The 13,881-nt window shown below is 45.3% G+C and overlaps 1 protein-coding gene across 1 annotated transcript in view; it reads right to left on the bottom strand.

The window, feature by feature from the left end:
* Positions 1-1,690, bottom strand: part of SLC22A18 (solute carrier family 22, member 18) — a 62,370-nt gene extending 60,680 nt beyond the window's left edge. Inside the window, exon 1 of the mRNA XM_009891996.1 lies at positions 1,517-1,690. Coding sequence (XP_009890298.1) covers positions 1,517-1,690 — 174 coding nt within the window. The remainder of the gene's footprint in view (positions 1-1,516) is intronic.
* Positions 1,691-13,881: the final 12,191 nt, after the last annotated feature.

Raw genomic sequence — 13,881 nt, 5'->3', positions numbered from 1 at the left:
TGCAAAAACCCACAGATTCACACCTTCAAGAGCCACAATCCTTTGTTGTGTTTGGGGTTTTTTTATTTATAAGTTCTATGCCCAAGGGACAGCTATTTCTGATTCCTGGTTTTGTTTTGTGCCATCTGCAAAGAGTTGTTTAAAACTCTCAGCTAAGTTTAGCTCTCAGAAGGCATGGAGGTGCCCCAATCTTGCCTGCTTCCCTCATACATGCTCTGCACCCAGGTCCCCAAGCACCATGTAATTGATCAATGATCAACTACACTGATCTCCCATAAATAAACTCTCAACCTACAGGCTCAGCATGCCACGGGCTGGTTTAGTCGCAGAAGCGGGGAGCAGTTTGCTTCTGGAGGCACAAAAGCAGTGGAGAGATCTCCCAGAAGGCATGGGCTCACCAGAGACAAGGGTGGACAGGCATATAATAGATCCAGGAGCTCATAAGAGCAGGAATTTTTTTTCCTGGTGGAAAAGCTGTTAGTCAACAGCTAGCTGAATATAAGCCGTCCGTGTGCCCAGGTGGCCAAGAAGGCCAACAGCACCCTGGCTTGTATCAGAAATAGCATGGCCAGCAGGACTAGGAAAGCGATTGTCCCCTTGTACTCAGCACTGGTGAGGCTGCACCTCAAATACTGCATTCAGTTTTGGGCCCCTCATGACAAGACATTGAGATGCTGGAGTGTGTCCAAAGAAGAGCAATGAAGCTGGTGAAGGGTCTAGAGAACGAGTCGTACGAGGAGTGGCTGGGGGAACAGGGGTTTAGGCTGGAGAAAAGGAGGCTGAGGGGAGACCTTGTTGGTCTCTACAGCTACCTGAAAGGAGATTGTAGTGAAGTGGGGGTTGGTTTCTTTTCCCAAGTAAAATGAGATGGATAAGAGGAAGCAGCCTCAAGTTGCACGAGGGGAGGTTTAAGTTTGGGTATTAGGAAAAATTTTGCTACTGAAAGGGTTATCAAGCACTGGAACAGGTTGCCCACGTGGTTGAGTCACCAGCCCTGGAGGTATTTAAAAGCTGTGTAGATGTGTCACTTAGGCATATGGTTTAGCGGTGGAATTGGCAGAGTCAGGTTTATGATTGGACTCAGTGATCTTAAGGGTCTTTCCCAACCTAAATGTTTCATAGAAACCGGACAGAACAGTCTAGTACTTGCGAAGCAATGATTCCCACTCACAGCTGGTTTATTAAGCTCTCAGAAAAACCCACCTCTGATCTGACACCTCTGATTTCTGCTGCCTGCTTTTGGGTCACTCTCCCACTGCAAGCAAGAAAAACACAGACTACATCAGCTTCACTCAGGGCCATCAGGCCAGGAAAGTGCTCTAGGTGCTACTGTAGTACTAATAATAAACCAGCTTTTACTGCCTGGGCATACCCTGAACACAGTCACAGCTTGCCTGCTAGGTAGGAATACATCTTCCTCTCTCCTGCTAGAAACTCTCTTATGACTTTGCTGGTGAACTACATAGCCAGGCATTGAAGGCAAGGCATGCTACGAAGCAGGACAACCCATACTCACAGGCATGACTCCCATCTGCATGAAGAGGAAGGTCAGCTCAAGGGTCGCAATCAGGTAGGCAACAAGGATCGCTTGTCCCCTCTTGACCTCTCCCGAGTATCTGCTTTCCCCCAGGGTCTCAGTCTTCATTCCCAAGTCTTCTTCCTCACCTTCAGAGCTTGCTTTTGCATTCATAGCGCTCATGGAATGACTTGCTACAGGCTGACGGGCTGAAAAATGACACGAAGTTGCTTTCTAGCTGGGAACGCAGAGCATAGGTAAGGTGCAGAAGCTGTGTGTACGGTTCAAAGCTTACAATGTGAAAGGTGTTGAGTCAGCACAACAGGAATTTATTTTTTCTTTCTTTGTTTTTTCCTCCCCTTCGCTTACTTGCCAGGCAGGATCAAAGGTAACCATGCATCAAACCACATATCTCATTCTTCAGTCTTGTCCCAGGCAGGCTCATTGCTTCGTGGACCATCACAACAAAGACTAGCTTGAGAGTCCTAGCAAAGCGAAAGCGGACATCGTCTCAAACAAGAGCACGTGACAAACTCTTCAACTTTTTAACTGTTTCATTTCTGTCACTTTTATTGCCTCTGGTGGCTCAGAAGAGATGACTGTCTTAAATCTTCTTCAGAGACACTCTGATTTTATTTTTGGATGTTCCAAGGGAAGCTTACAGCAGAACAGCTATTTTCCTAGTCCTTATGCTCCTTGCAGTAGATTTACACAGATCCTGGAACAAGCATAGGTCTTACATGCAGTTAGAGTTGCTCTCATCAACACCTCTAGCTGAGCCATTTTCCCTCCTTCACCAGGTGCTGCAAATTTATAGAAAGACTGAGTTAGCAAATGTTCACATGTGACTCCACTCAGACTACAAATTGGCCAATGCCAAAACCATCTAAAAAAAAAAAAAGTATTAAATCCATAAAAATCATGAAGCTGACTGCAAACTGGGGAAATAAATAAACAAGACTCATTTGTCCTTTGGGGGTTTTGTTTGTTTGCTTGCTTATTTACTTAGGGTATTATTTGTTTGCCTGCTTGCTTGTTTGCTTGGGAGTTTATTTGTTTTCTTACTTGTTGAAGCCTGTAAGTCTGGTTGAGCGTTATCTATATTTTAACAAGAAAAAGAAAACAGAGATCCCAATGCCCTGATTTTGTAGGATCACGTGACTTTTGCTAGGAAGGGACCTCAGGAGACCTGATCTACCCTCCTGCTTGAACACCTCAGTTCAGCTGTAGCTTTTTCTAGACAAACTTTGAAAATCTCCAAGAAAAGAAATTTGCCCCCTCCCTGAGTATCTGGGAAAGACGTCCTTCCTAATGTCAAATCTGAATTTCTCAAGCTGTGGCTTGTGGCTGTTGTCCCTCATGGTACCAGCTGACACTACCACGTCTGGCTGCATCAGCTCTGGAGCCATCCTTCAAGTAGTTGCAGGTGGCTGTTAGATCACCCCAGCCTCTCTTTGCCAGGCTGAACAAGCCCAGTTCCCACCACCTCTGTGCAAGATGATGTACTCTAGACCCCTGACGTTCTTGGTAGTCCCGCCTTGGGTCCAATCTAGTTTGTCCACAACCCTCTTGAACTGGGAGGCCCAACACCGGGTCAGCCTCACCAGCACCAAACAAAGCTGAATAACAACTTCCCTGGATGTCCTGGCCATGCTCTTCCTCAGATGGCCCCATAAATCAGTCGATCTAGGGGCTAAACGCGGCAACATGAGCACTGATGGAAAAACAGCCGGTGTGATCGACACAAGGCATGTGCTCCTCCCCTGAGTAAGAAGCCTGTCTGAAAATGTCTGCAGGAGCCAAAGTATGATGCAGATTAACTCTGTTCCCAGCTACCCCCACTAAACATTGCATTTGCAGCCATCCAGCTAGGGGCCAGTTCATCTATACCTGTAACAATAATGCACCATTAATGACAGATGATCTAGGCTGGCATTGCGTTTTTATCTAAAGGCTCCTTTCTCATTCAGTTATAGAATACACCATGGGTAGTCACTGACAAGCCACCTTTAAAAAATAAAGATTAGTTAAAAACTGGGGAGGAATAGGTTATGACTAGGAAATTAATTTTCTTGGGTAAGATAAATAAACTTTAAATGGACAGATATTCCAGGGAGACTACAGTGAAAGCAAGCAAGGAGATAAACGTCTTGTGATGAAACTGCAGATTAGGCCATTAGCTATGCATTAAGCCCTGACACTTACTCTTAACATTTTTTTGAGTATTTATAGTGCCTTCCCTGGTATATCTTTCCTGAGGCCTATTTATGCGGTGATCTCTGGAAAAACAGAGTGGGAAATCTGAAAACATCTTTAAAAAAAATAAATTTATAAAGACTTACTGTTTATGTTACTTGGGCAGAAATCTTTTCTTAATTCACTGGAAATGGGAAACAAGGCCAGCATATGCACGGGGAGGGGAAATCCACCCACAGCAATACCAGCAGTTGAAAATGTTGGTTGAAAAAGAATATATTGTGGGTAAATCCCAAATCCTTCTCTGAGTTTGTATTTTTTCACAGAGGAAGCTTAATAAGATCTGTAGCAACACAAGACACCCTGGGTGGAATTAACCTGTCTGCAGAGGGTCAAAACAAGCTTTACATCCTCAAAAGAGCCTTGAAGAGGAATGGAAGTGCAGATGTGCTGCCCAGCGCTGAAGGGCATCTCTCAGGCCTCAAATCCTCTACGAATGTGAGCTGGCAGGTCGCTCCAGCTACACAAAAAACAGTGGGATGAACCAAATCCTGCTCCAGTGCAGGTCAATCACAGATCCTTGCCCTTGTGGGTATGCACCCATATTTATGGCAAGTGTGAGAGCTGGCTGGGAATGCTGGGGAGGGAATCACTGCCTCTTGGGTCCAGCAAACTTTCATTTCTCCTTGCAAAGAGAAACTGCATTTCTATGGGTGTGTGCTGGGGGGTGCCAGGAGGGATGTGAGATGAGTAGTTAGGAGCATACCTCATGTCTCTGCCCAAGAAGCAGTAAAGATAACCCTTCCCCTCCTTGCAAGAGCATCACGAGGCCACTGCATCAAAACCAGTGAGGCGTGCAGATATTCAGACAAGGAGGGACATAAAAACCCTTTACACAGACACAGCCCTCAGGAAGCTATCATCCTTGGGATCTTTCTTAAGTTCTATGATAAGAGAGAGGAAATGGAAGAAATATCTTGAAGCGATTCCCCAATAGGGGGAATGCTGAATTGTCATAATGAGGAAAACCATTCAACACCAGCTATGGTCGGCAGGAGCCATCAAATCCACAGGATCTGGCCCAATCCCTCTCTTTCCCCAATGCTGACACTGAGGGAACTGGTCTAATTTGTAGTCTGGTGAAAGATTTATACGGTTAAGCAAATAAGAGCATAGGCGGCCCGGTATTGCCAAAATTATGTCCCATGTTTGTTGACTGATTTATTCCTTTGTCTAATTGTGTTCACAAAAAAAAGCAACTCACTAATGAATGGAAAAAGACTCTACATGGCCAGCAAAAAAAAGCCACGTTTAGTTTACAAAATAGCACAGTCTTCAGGGATTTTCATAAAAACTACAGAGACAGTCCAAATCAGCAATGAAATCAGATTCCTGGTGGCTGCTGAACTCTTTTGGCTCTTTCTATGTGTGTATTAAATTGCAAAAAGCAATTATTTATAATTTGTTTTTATAAAAATGCTGGTGCGCTTATTCTGCCTGGCAAATTATTTTGTGAAATGGAAAAGGCTATTGTTCATTCTTTTGGTAAAGTCTTTGTTACTTAGCATATTAAACTGCAAATCACATTTTATCTGAAATATGGCTGGTTATTATTAACTTTTTAATGGTAAAGCCCCAAAGCTCCAGCTAATATTGAGGCCCTGTTTGGTGCCCTGCAAACATAAAAAGAGGCTGAGACTCAGATGAAGGAAAAGAATTAAATCCTCCTTGTCTTGCAGATGGGACCCTAACAGACAGAGAGGTTTAATGACTTCCCTGAAATCACAGAGGAAGTTTGTGGAAGAGACTGGAGTCAGACTTGATCATCCTTTGGACGCCAGTCCCATTGTTTAACCACAGAGCAATTTCTCCTCTCTAATATTCTGGAAAAATTAAACCAAAAGAGAACATTTCTGAATGCTGGAATTTGACAACAAAATATGCAGATGGAGCAGAGACTGTGTCAATTGTAAAAGAGTTTTGGAAAAATCCCATGGCCTGAATTCAGAAGAGTTACACCAAGAATAACATGACCAAACAGGAAGAAAAATCTCAGTTCTTTGTACCCATCCAGTCTCATCGACTCCAGCAGGACCTCACCTGGGCAGGAGCCTCTTGTGTCTGTTCACACCAAGTGGCACCTTGCTTATAATGATTTCAGCTCAGCCAGAGGACTCACCTCTGGAGTCATCTCCCAGGTGCTGCCATGGCCGTGGCCCACCTTTACCCCAAAATCTCTCTTGAGCAAACAGAAATCCCTCAAGTTTCAATGAGCTGCTGCCATGTGGTGGAGAAGGGCTGCTGGGCTGCCCAGAGAGCAGCCACCAACCTTCTCCTTCAAGCAAAGACATCAAAAGACAGCAAATGCTGCCAGCCTCTAGTGGTCTGCTGTGCTAGGATGTTGAAGGATCGGCAAAAAAAAATAGACTCTTCCTTTAGTGAAAGCCCTGGTCTCCTGGGTGAGCTCTATCCTGGGCAAGGGATGATCTCCCCCAGACTTGCCATTCTTCTTCCTAATGCTCAAGCCACACTTTTTTTAAGCAAGTGTGACCCGGCCATCTGTGTAGGAAACTGTGATTAAAGGAGTGGTTATACCATCGGCTGCTGAGCAGGGTCCAGGCAAAACTGCACATGCTAATAAGCGATGGCCCAGAAGCAATGGATACTTCTGCTGCCTCTGTGGTTGCATCTTCAGCTTACTGGCATGTTGGCGTGACTGACCTTCGGACAACTCACTGCTGGATAATGGATGAATCCTACGCTCCAAGATACACACAGTGTGTTGGAAGTCCAAGGTTTATAGCCAAAGAATATGCTAGATGTGACAAAAACGGATACACGCACACACGAATAAAGCCTCATACTTAGCCTGCAATATGCAGTATTTCATTCAGCTGGTATTATACAGCCACCTTTTGGAATCGCAGCAATGTCTGGAATGCAAAAGCTGTTTATTATTTAAATAACATTTAAGCCATTATAATTTATATGAGAATTGCAACTGATTGGGGCTGTATGGAGCTTCTTGTTGTGGTTTGCCCTCGGAATGCTGCAGATTTCCTCTGCACACATTACATTCTGCACACAATGGGAGCCTCAGACATTTTCGGCTAGTCTCAAGCCTCCTGCATTTACCAAAACATTTTCCTGTGTGAGAATCAAACAATTGCCTGATTTATAACTCTTGAGCATTCAGGAGACCACCAGCAACACAATATAACAAGAATCTTTCTGTCGGTTAGCCTTCTGACGAGGCTATACACAGCACAAACAAAATATGAATGTGTATTCAGTGTTTCTGCTAATGTATGTTTCTGCATAAAGCAATTAAAGAAAGGCAAAGCATGTGCCTGTAAAACTTTGCACATCCCAGACACGGCTTCCCTGGGAGGGAAGAGCAGGGTCTGTGTTACATCCTCAGACACATCTTTACCTGCTCAGGGCCAAGGGACCCATGTCCCCTCCCAGCCTTGCTCCATTTGGCTGGCTGGTTTCTCCACCTGGACTTGGGACCTATGTGGAGCCAACGTGAGATGTGGAGGAATGGGGAAGGCTTCCCCCATGCCCAGCTGGCTCCAACCACTACGTGTGTGTGGGACAACCCTACGTTGCAGATACTTGCTGCTGGTGGATGGAAGAAGTGGGACGAAGGTATCCATAGTCAGACAGGGCTGGATTTATCAGCAGCTGAGAAGTGGTGAAATGCACAAACGTGGCTAGACAACCCTTGCTGTATCTCAGTTCTAAGTGCCTTCCAAAGCCTCATCCAAGGTCCTTATTTTTCTCCCTCTAAGCAAACACCTGATTTCAGCTGAAGGCTTGAATGGAATTTGTAAAGTCAAGCAAACCCCCAAGTTCGCATTGTTGCAAGTTGGATCAGATCACACACTCCTGCCTGTCATCAAACTCACATGGGAAAAACCAGCGTTTTTAAAGCTCTAGAAGACACCAACCCTTGGAGGTATCTGCTCTGCCAGCCAGGTGTGCATCCCCTGCATCAGTGATAAAGGCTGTAGCCAGGTCTACTTGGGGAGAATGATTACAATCTTGATTTTAGCTAGGAATACAAGAGGGATGACAGTCCCAAGACTGCTGGGTTTTTTGTTCAAACCACCAGAAGGCTTTGGAGACCCTTCACTGCTTCCTCCTGGCCTTCCCAACCACCCTCCACTTGAATTTGCCTGAGACAAAAAGAAAACAAACCTCCTTTGCTGGAGGTAGAATTTCCTCGTAGGCTCCTTAGTGCTGAGGTTGTAGGGGGGATCCACTAATGGCTCTTGAGTGCGATAGCAGGAATCTTCACAGTGATTTGGAGAAAATTTTCAAGGTAATTCAGTTAAGCCAATGTTGAACACTGAATAACTCTTGCATGGACAGATAGATAAGAGGTGGAAAAGTTTAGAAGACACATCCCTGCAGTCAGTCTACTCTATCATACAAATAAGTCCCACTTTAAATACATCTGAAACTTCACTGTTAAGAGGCCAGCACCTGCGTGGTACCATTTGCTTCTCTTCTTTCCAGTTCAATTGCTATAGGCATGTCATTTCTTCAGAGCAAAGGATAAGGATGCATTCGTAAGATGTTGCATGTATGTCTGACACAAAAAAAAACCCCCACACCTGCTCAATTGTGTCTTTAAAGTACTCTCTTGAAAGCTCATTGCTTACAATAATTCTTCAGAATTATTTTGGAACAACACCAGGAGCTATGAACAAAATTTGTCTCTCTGTAAATAATCAGAGGAAATTTTGCACAATATTAGGATCCAGCTCTGGCGTAAGGAGCAACTTAAAGTGGGACATGAGTGACACACAAAAGTTTTCCTAAGAGAAAAACCTTACAAGCTATTTATTTTTTTAAAAAGATTTTAAAATAATTTTTAAAGCTTGTCTCCTAGGTGATTGCAGGCTCACGATCCCCCTGACTCTGTCATTGAGCAAAAGTATTAGCACTTGCCATGGACTTGCCACCAGGGAAGGAGACAGACCCAGACCCTTCTGCAAGGGGTGGCAAAAGCATTTATGCCCTGGAAAGAGCACAGAGAGGGATTTAGTGCTTCCAAACACACCAAAGGACAAGAGTTTGTCAGCCCCAACTGGAGCTGTCTGCTGCTCATGGGAGGCCTGGATGATGGCTGTGACCAGGATGCGCTAAATATTTTCTGTTGCAATATTTGTTTTTGAGACTTTTTGCTTTGATATTGCTGCCTAATTCTAAGCCATTCCTAAGGTCAAATGCAAAGCTGGCACAAACCATCAGTGTCTTGGGCTGGACTTGCCACTGTCAGTACCATTTGGCATTCGTTAATCTTTTCACACCCTGGAGAGGCTGGAAATAACCCAAGAAGAGCTCACTTGGGGCACTGCTCCCTGGTTCACGCATTCCATTTCTGGAACACACAACTCCCTACATCAAAGTCTTATGCACTAAGCTCAGGATCCATCATCTGGCTTTTCCAGAAATCAAGCAACTCTTGCAAATTTTCCATCCAAACCAGTTAAGAACCAGTCCTGCCAAAGCAGTGATTGGACTTGAGCATTTTGCAAATAGTTAGGACATTTCAAACAAAGAAAGAGAAAAAGTGCTGCTAGAAGAAGGGGGTCTATCCCTGACACCCTACCAGACAGCAATAGGATTACCTCTGTAAAACCACCCTAGGGAGGGTGCTAGGAAAAAATTCCCCTAGCTTCCTACATTGGCTGGGTCCTGGAGACTCCTATTAAAACCAACATCAATCTAGTCAGCAGCTCTGCCCAGGCCCTCTCCTTGTTACCTTCAAAACAAAATAAGAAGTATTTTTACCTTTTATTTACCGCACAGCACAGCCAGGGAAGTGGTGGGTTATATTCCTCCTGAGCCTCAGCGATTAAATAATTTGCCAAATTCAGCTGGGTCTGCATAGGTGAAGTGACAACCACCTCAAATCCCACCAGAAGTGCCCTTGCAAGCTGTGGGACTGCAGGGGCAGGACAGCGGAAAATCTTGCTTAATGGTTGTAGTGCATGAAAAGGAAAGGCTCCAGATTAAATTTGCAGGTTGGCAGTTAAAAAAAAAAAAAAAAAAAAAAGGCCATTCTCCCATCTGCAAAGCAAGTGCATTTCATCTAGAAAGCAATGAGACTCCATAAATACAGCACCTCCAGATATTATTTTTTTTTTTTCCTTCCAGAGCAAAATCACTACTAGTTGGCCACTGTCAGCTTCACCTGTTTTATATTTTTCCTTTGAATACCAACGATGACCAGCTGACTCATTTTCACTTTGAAGAGCTGCAAGATCTGGATTACTTGGCTTTAAGCTGAAACCCTGACCCCAATTCACTGGGAATTTTGCCTCTGATTTCCATGCTGCCAGGATTTAATTTTCAGGTCTTTCATCCAGCTCCTCTTCTGCTTTTATTTTTAGGAAAACATTAGTTTCAGACTCGCTCAGTCATGGATATGTTTGAGAATGTGACTCATGGTTCACACGAGAAGAATTTGTACCATGTCATTTTGAAATGCCTTTGTGTGTGACTGCATATTGACAGTGAGATACCTGCTATCCTGCACAGCATCAGTGTGTGTCTTTAATTGCACCTTTATGAAATTGAAGTTTAAGCGAGAGTTGGGTACAAGTGCATCTCTTCGTGCCTGATCCTCCTGTCCTCGCTTAGTCCAAAACTCACCCTACTTGAAGCTGAGGGTTGGGCACCTGGAGCTTGCTGCCCTACAAAGTTGTTTCAGCAATAGCTCCTGCAAGAAGTAGCAGAGCAGTTGGCAAGGGTAACTTTTAAGGCTACAGAATGACCTGAGGATTTTTCAACCTGGCCACAGCACAGGAAAAAACATAGCTTTCTCCTGGCCTCCACCATCTACCAAAGGACATTACAATTGAGTGTAATCAGTGCAACGGCCCAAGGCAGCAGGTCCTTTCAGATTCTGTCCAAAACTCGAAAACTGTCTCATTAAGAAATAGCTATGTCAGTGGATGTAACACAAACCATTAAAAAACCTTTCAAACACTGGCTTAAGCCAGTGTTTCCCATTGTCTTCCACCTCTTCTGCTCTGTTAGGGGATATGGCACTTGGTTTCTCTTTGGATCTGCGGAATGCTGAGCGCTAGTGGTATTTGTGCTGACTGCTGTTGCAGATGGCACATACAAATGTTTAAACACTGCCCCATGTATAACACAGGCTGAGCTTCCAGCAATGAGTCACAGCACTAATTGTTCTGCATGACATAAACATGTTTATAGCGCACTGCTGGATCCAGGTACAGTTAGCCCTCTGCTCTGTAGGAATACATACTGTATTGGGGCAGGGCAGCCTTATGACAGTTAGACTGCTGTAAAATGAAATATGATGGACTCTCACAAGGGAGCTCGTTGAACGACTCCCTTTGCAGGTTCACCACTGGCTGGGTTATGTTTGGTCCACATTCAAAGCTTGCAGCAAAATTAATGCTATGAATCTAGCAGGGAGATTATAAAATTATTGCTTTTCAAGATTAAGAGCAAATAAAATTTTAGTGCTGTGTCTTCAGAAAGTTACTACACTAAAAGCAAATGTAAAGCTGTAGGCAAGAAGATAAATTAATTAAAAAATACAAACAAGAAGCCAGGGGGTGGGGAGGGGGGAGAAATTATCTCATCGTGCTGCGTCATCACATGATATCTCAACACCCCATCACAGGGAGAGGAGGGAGCAAGCCCCGAGGGAGAGGCAAATAAGAAGAGAGAATCCAACTTGGGGAGTGAGAGAAAGAACAGCCAGATCCCACAGCACCGTATTACTTTGCCACATGCTCCTAGGGAGGGGACCAGCCACAGAAAGATGTAGAAGAGACAAACCTCCTGGGGCTCCCGTAGGCATGCCAGCCCTGCACAAAACTAGGTATGTGTCTCAAGGCCTGCATCCTCTACAACCGGATCTCCTTCTCTTGGACTTCAAGGGTTTGAGCTACCATTGAGCAAATACACTCTCCATCATATTTGAAAAGTTACGGCAGTCTGGGGAAGTTCCCAGTGACTGGAAAAGGGGAAACAAAACCCCCATTTTTAAAAAGGGAAAAAAGGAAGATCTGAGGAACTACAGGTCAGTCAGTCTTACCTCTTCCCAGCAAGATCATGAAGCAGATCCTCCTGGAAAATATACTAAGGCCTGTGGAAAACAGAGAAGTGATTCATGACAGCCAACATATCTTCATTAAGGGCAAATCGTGCTTGACAAATTTGGTGGCCATTTATGGCAGGGTTACAGCATTGACAGATAAGGGAAGAACAACTGACATCACCTACCCAGACTTCTCCAAAGCATTTGATACTGTCCCACATGACATCCTTGTCTCTAAAATGAAAAGACATGGTTTTGATGGACAGACCACTCGGTGGATAAGGAATTGGCTGGATGGTTGCACTCAGACTTGTGGTCAACATCTCAAGGTCCAGGTGGGGACCAGTGACGAATGGTGTCCCTCGGGGGTCCGTATTGGGATGAGTATTATTTAATATTTTTGTCGGGGACCTGGACGGTGGGACTGAGTGAACCCTCAGCAAACTTGGAGATGATTCCAAGCTGAGTGGTGTGACTGCTATTCTAGAGGGAAGGGATTCCATCCAGAGGGAAGGGCTGGAGAGATGGGCCCGTGCGAACCTCATGAAGTTACACAAGGGCAAGTGCAAGATCCTGCATATGGGTCGGGGCATTCCCAAACATCAATACAGGCTGGGTGGAGAATGGATTGAGAGCAGCCCTGCAGAGAAGGACTTGGGGGTGTTGGTTGATGAGAAGCTCAACGTGAGCTGGCCATGTGCGCTTGCAGCCCAGAAAGCCAACCATATCCCAGGCTGCATCAAAAGAAGCATGGCCAGCAGGTCGAGGAAGGCTATTCTGCCCATCTCCTCTGCTCTCAGGAGACCCCACATGGAGTACTGCATCCAGCTCTGGGATCCCCAGCATAAAAAAGGCACAGACCTGCTCGAACAGGTCCAAAATGGGCCACAAGAATGACCAGAGTGCTGGAGACACTCCATTAAGTAGATAGGCTGAGAGAGTTGGGCTTGTTTAGCATAGAGAAGAGAAGGCTCTGGAGAAAGCTTATATCAGCCTTTTAGTGCTTAAGGTAGGCCTATAGGAAAGATGGGGAGTGTAGTGATAGGACGAGGGGCAACAGTTTTAAACTGAATGATATAGATTAGATATTAGGAAAAAATTCTTTCCTCTGAGGGTGGTAAGACACTGGAGCAGGCTGCCCAGAGAAACTGTGGATGCCCCATCCCTGGAAGTGTGCAAGGCCAGCTCGGACGAGGCGTTGAGCAACCGGATCTAGTGGCAGGTGACCCTGCCCATGGCAGGCGGGGTTGGACTAGAGGACCTTTAAAGGTGCCTTTCCACCCAAACCATTCTTTGATTCGATGATCCTATGCTTCACTATACTGCAGCAAGCTTCAGTTGCTTCAGGTTGCAAAAAATCAAGCTGCTTTCGAGAAGTCTAGAGGACCAGATCTTGCTATTGTAAGGAGAATCTGCAACTACGCATACACTTCGCCCAAGGAAAGACAGCAGGGCCTTGTAATAATTGACAAAGGGAAGCGCAGTGGAGCTGAGTCTCCCTCCAAAGAACGCTTCAATGCCCCTTGAAAGCTTTAGCTGACCCTGCTTGTTGAGATCATAGTAACCTTTTGGGAGAAGTTCGTCTCTTCAGCGTTGTGGGATACTATCCTAGAACCACCTTTGTAAAAAAGGTTGGTATCCCTGAATTGTTCAGGAATCCCTTAGTGGCACTGTCCTCTGCAACTGACGTGCCCAAATCTTACCAAAGAGAGACTTGCGCAGCACCTTGTTTGTTGTAGTTCAAGTGCGTTTTCGAGCTCTGTTTTCCAGTACGTCTTGTCTTTACCAGAGACAGGCACAGCCGCTTTGGAGGACAGATGCCATCATCCCGCTGTCTAGTAAGACTGTTCATGTTAAATCACACGCGCATCCCCAGGTGCAGGGGGCAAAGGCACTTCTAGAGGGGTCTATCAAGGGTCTGTTATCTGAATCCCTTTCAGGGACCCCTGACTCTCCTGCAACACCCTTGGGGCCATCTCGTCCAGAGGAGCCCAGGCACACGAGGGGAGGTGGAGGGCAGTCCCTGTGCCCAAGGGCCAGCAGAATGGCACAGAGGAACGATCCCCAGGAAAGG

This window comes from Charadrius vociferus, unplaced genomic scaffold (assembly GCF_000708025.1).
Source record: "Charadrius vociferus isolate BGI_N301 unplaced genomic scaffold, ASM70802v2 scaffold179, whole genome shotgun sequence".
Classification (NCBI taxonomy): domain Eukaryota; kingdom Metazoa; phylum Chordata; class Aves; order Charadriiformes; family Charadriidae; genus Charadrius; species Charadrius vociferus.
The sequence above is the reverse complement of the archived record's forward strand: the minus strand, read 5'-3'. Positions and strand labels throughout refer to the sequence as shown.